The 4820-nt window shown below is 41.2% G+C and overlaps 1 protein-coding gene across 1 annotated transcript in view; it reads left to right on the plus strand.

Annotated features, from left to right (window-relative positions):
* Positions 1-429: 429 nt before the first annotated feature.
* Positions 430-4820, plus strand: part of ska1 (spindle and kinetochore associated complex subunit 1) — a 10278-nt gene continuing 5887 nt past the window's right edge. The window contains exons 1-3 of the mRNA XM_014029122.1: positions 430-574; positions 4188-4273; positions 4365-4480. Of these exons, the coding sequence (XP_013884576.1) occupies positions 4192-4273; positions 4365-4480 (198 nt within the window). The 5' untranslated portion in view covers positions 430-574; positions 4188-4191. The remainder of the gene's footprint in view (positions 575-4187; positions 4274-4364; positions 4481-4820) is intronic.

A 4820-nucleotide genomic window follows, 5' to 3' on the forward strand; every position in this document is an offset into this window, starting at 1 on the left:
TCTCTCTCTCTCTCTCTCTCTCTCTCTCTCTCTCTCTCTCTCTCTCTCTCTCTCTCCCCCCAGGGACTGGTAGGAGACCCAGAGGAAGAACCAGGACACGCTGTAGAGACTGATTGTTTTTTTTAATTTTGCTTCTTATACTCCTGATTTATGCAGCAATAAATCTGTTCATTTTATTCATTAAAATGATAAAGAAATGAATGTTGCTGATTTTTTTTATGCCTGTCATCATCTAAGAAGAATTTCGTCAAATAGTTTAACAAACTTTGTCTTTCATAAGAAAGTAAACAAAGCCATTGTGAAATGTTCACAACATCAAGGTGCATTTATGTGGTGATTTGTGGTTTTACAAAGAAAATCTAAAATTAAAGACGGCGGGATATGTGCATTTCTTATAAAGTGGTCGTTTTCCCTACAGTCTGTGAATGCAGCAGTTGAACGGCGCATGCGCAGAGGTTTCGCACACTGTTTGAAATGAACAAGAAGGACGCCTGAGTTGAAAGACGTATTTTTTTTTTTTTTTTATCTAACATCGGAAACAACGAGCGGGAGGGACGAACATCCACGGAATAAAGTAAGAAACATCATTGTTTACTTATCAGAAAAACCACGGGCTGGCTGGTAATCGGAATCTAAACATTTACTTACTAAACATTTAGTGAGTTTAAATTATCCAAGCTGCATTAAGTGGTTTCAATTTTACATTCCGAGTCAGTAAATACAAAATATGTGCGGATTAAGTTCGCTCTAAAAGCATATTTAAAACATGCCGCGCGATAACTAGCGTTCGTCAACAATGCCGCCATGTTGGAAAGGTATGATGTGGCCGCCATGTTGGTAAGGTAAGGAAGAGGCTAGTGTGTCACATTTATGAATGTGTGCATTTTTCTATTTTTTTTAAATACACTGTTGATACATGATGCTTTTTTCTTTGTTAAACATTTATTCCTAATTTGTGTGTTAAGTGTTTTTGTACTCCTAAGACATCCTGATGATGATACTATAGCATATTACTGTGAACTATTATTCATGTTTCCTTTTTTTGTACAGTTTTCTTTTGTGATCATTTTGTCTTTCAGCTTGATGTTTTGTCTGCTTCCTCTTGGCTCTGTACTTTAAAATAAAATTTGTGATCGCTTTTCATTGTTAAGGCGATGATACCCAGACATATGTCCTGATAAAGAACAAGGACACCAACTCTCCGAGTACTCTGTTTTCATTTATTTTTTCCCTCTGGTCTTGCTCCACCTTATCTGTCTGAACTGCTACTTTCTTACACACCCTCTCCATCCCTCATTCAGTTTTATTGTAGTCGTTGTCAATGAACAGGATTCACAGACTAGGAACTTGCTTTGGTGCAAAGTATAAAATATAAGAAATATAGAAACTACAAAGGATAAAAGGAAAAAATTGAATAAAATATAGAAAACATAGGTTCAATACAGTACTCAAAGAAGTAAATATAGTTGGAAAAGTGCAATTAGATCCAGTGATAAAGTGGCCAAGGCAGAGTTATAAAGTGACCTGATTCGTGTTCAAGAGTCTGACTGCAGAGGGGAAGAAACTGTTCTTATGATGGGATGTTCTGGTCCAAATGGACCGAAACCAACCTGAGGGGAGTGGTATGAACAGGTTGCATGCAGGGTGAGAAGGGTCAGCTGTGATCCCACCTGCTCGCCTCACAGTCCTGGAGAAATACAGGTCATGGAGAGAGGCTGCAGCCGATCAGCTTCCCAGCTGAGCGCACAACGCGCTGCAGTCTGTGTCTGTCCCTGGCAGTGGCCCCGGCGTACCACACCATGATGGAGGAGCTGAGGATGGACTCCATGATGGAGGAGCTGAGGATGACTCCATGATGGAGGAGCTGAGGATGGACTCCATGATGGCTGTGTGGAATTGCACCATCAGCCTGGCCGGCAGCTTTTTCTGGGTGTTGCTGCTGCAGCAGATCACCAGCCGGTCCACCTCCCACCTGTAGGCAGACTCATCGCCATCCGAGATGAGCCCGATGAGGGTGGTGTGTCATCCACAAACTTAATAAGTTTTACGGCGTCGTGGCTGGAGGTGCAACAGTTGGTGTGCTGAGAGAAGAGCAGAGGGGAGAGAACACAGCCCTGTGGAGATCCTGTGCTTATAGTCTGCGTGTCCGAGACAACTTTCCCCAGCCGCACGCGCCGACTTCGGTCCGTCAGGAAATCTGTGATCCCCCTGCAGGTGGAGTCGGGCACATGGAGCAAAGAAAGCTTGTCCTGGAGCAGAGCAGTGTAGGGGTCACCTCGAGTGAAGAAACAGGAGTTACTGCCTCAAAGCAGGTCTTGGACAGGCCTGAAAGAAGGCAGGAACACTGAACTCTATTTTAGGCCATGATGGGTCATTTCAACCTACAGGAGGACTTCAGTTCTCTAATCAGATATTAAACAGAAACAATCTGTTCTGTTCATGATTCATTGGTTGTTTAACTAAGAATGTTTATGCATCTGTTAATCACAATAATGACATGTCACAAAGAAAGAAAGAATCACTTCTATTCTTTTATCGTGCCTAAAATAGATTAATGAATGGTATAAAATCACAGAAAATCATCACCATGTTTTCATTGTGTTTTTATAAATCAATTTTTTATTTTACTGAAACATCAGTAATATAATTTTGAGTTTTTCTTAAGAAAATCTTACATTTATCTGGACACAAGTTCAGACTGATTATTTAAACAGAAATGTTAATTAATCATCATAAATGTTTTACAGTGATTCCTCTTACAGTCTAGCAGAAAGAAGCAGAGAAGATATTATTATAATGTCTGTTTAAAACAGCTACAGAAGTGGCCTTGACTGGTGTCTGGCAACTCTCTTATCTTCTTTCATTTCTCTGACTCATGCAAAACGCCTCAGGGCGGATCTAAGGCTCCGACTCCTTCTTACTAACACGGACGTCTTAGAGACACACGGGAGTTCCTTCCTGGATGCTGAAAAGGGAAGACGGGCTGATTCTCTCCGGAGAACAGCCGGGCCGCAGGTTTGACTCAAGAGCCAATTCGAGTCGGCTTGTCGGCCAGGGCAGAAGCAAGCCGCTTCCTGTCCAACTTTAGAGACCCAGGTCTCTTTAAGTGTTTTCAACTCCCGAGGGGAGACTTTTATTTTGAAAGACGACCGGGACTTTCAGCTGGAATCTTTCTAGCCTGGGCTGAAACAGATGGAAAAGTCACCTGAAAGACACCTTTTCGCCAAGGACCAGCGAGGACAAGCTTCCTATAGGGTCGTTGGTGAGACAGTACCACCCGGGGTGTTTTGAGCAGGCATCACCAGGTAATGCTGACGTGTTCGTGGGTGACGTGTCAAGTTGAAGCCTGAGAGCAGAGGGGACGTGCTGAACCGGTTGTAAACCTTACCAGAATAAAAGCAGAAACACTAATCCCTAATTTTCTTACCTTTTCTTACCCTTTATCCTTTGCCAACCCTAAGTGAAGTGCCAGTAAATTGTTTAGTTATTCCATCAGAACTGACGTTTACTGTCTATATAAGTAATCTGAGTTAATGTGAAAGAAATTCGGATGCGGGTTTTATCTCATTTACTTAGACGCTTAATATAGGAAGTCCACAATCAGGTGTAAACTATGATTTTGTTCAATTTGTGTAAATAAATGATTGCATAATCTTTTATGAATCAACTTGAACTCGTCTGACGTTCCCTCATTGTGTCACTTCACTTTGCACAGAAAAATATTAAAGTAATGAGGAAAACCTTGATAAAATTTACTCTCATAACTTAGTTATGAGAAGATGTAGGGAACYTATTTGCATAAGTAACTCACCCTTACAGCAGGAAGGATGGTGTTGAATGCTGAAGTCCTCAGGTCAGCTGATCAGCTGCTCCTGACTGTGTCCAGGACAAAGCGTAAGCTCAGAGGTGACCGTGCTTCTTCTGTGACAGCTCTTATGGAATGACCTTCCTTTGGACATCAGACAGGCGTCGTCTGTTTTCAGATCTCTTCTTAAAACCCATCTCTTCTCTCTGGCCTTTGAACATCATTTGTAGTGTTGAATTTTTATGTTTTTATTACTGATTGTATGAGTAAATGCATGCTTTTATTATGTGTACAGCACTTTGATSCTGTGGGTGTTTAAAGTGCTCTATAAATAAAGCTGGTATGGTATGTTTTTAATAATTTGAATATAAAACTGTTTCAGGACAATGGGTGACCTCGAACGCATCAGCCTTCATGTTCATGATAAAATCTCAGCCTTGCAGAGAATGTTGGACCTGTCAGCTGCTGGTACGACTCAGTGATTTAACTTTCTGTGTCTCTCTGATCCAGTGTGTAAAAATAAAAGCCCAGAAGGGGTTATTTTTTTTTCTACTTGCAGAATTGCCTCAGCAGAAAATAAAAAAACTGGGACAGGAACTATTGGTACTTGGCAGACTTATGGAGGAGTTTGAACACTGTGTTGATCAACAGAAAGAGCAGCTGAAGCATCTGAAGGTACATCATCCTTTATACCAGTGTTTCCCAAAGTTGCGGTCGGAACCAGGTGGGGTCCTGAAAAGATTTTCGGAACTAATTACATTTTTGCCTTAGTTGTTACAAAGGAGTGAGGTTGGTATATTTAAAATGGATAAATGTAGTATAAAATTATTGTTACTATGCCCATGTTTAGTTGACCTGATACAAATGTTTATCATCCAAAAATATCTGGGAGCACAGGTCTCTGTTATTGTTATTTTCTGGGTCAAAAGCTGAAAAGTTTGGGAACCACTGCACTTTGGTTCCCAAAGTTGGGCTTGGGACCCAATTATGGGTCATGAAGCACCTTGGATAATCT

This window comes from Austrofundulus limnaeus, unplaced genomic scaffold (assembly GCF_001266775.1).
Source record: "Austrofundulus limnaeus strain Quisiro unplaced genomic scaffold, Austrofundulus_limnaeus-1.0 Scaffold857, whole genome shotgun sequence".
Taxonomy (NCBI): domain Eukaryota; kingdom Metazoa; phylum Chordata; class Actinopteri; order Cyprinodontiformes; family Rivulidae; genus Austrofundulus; species Austrofundulus limnaeus.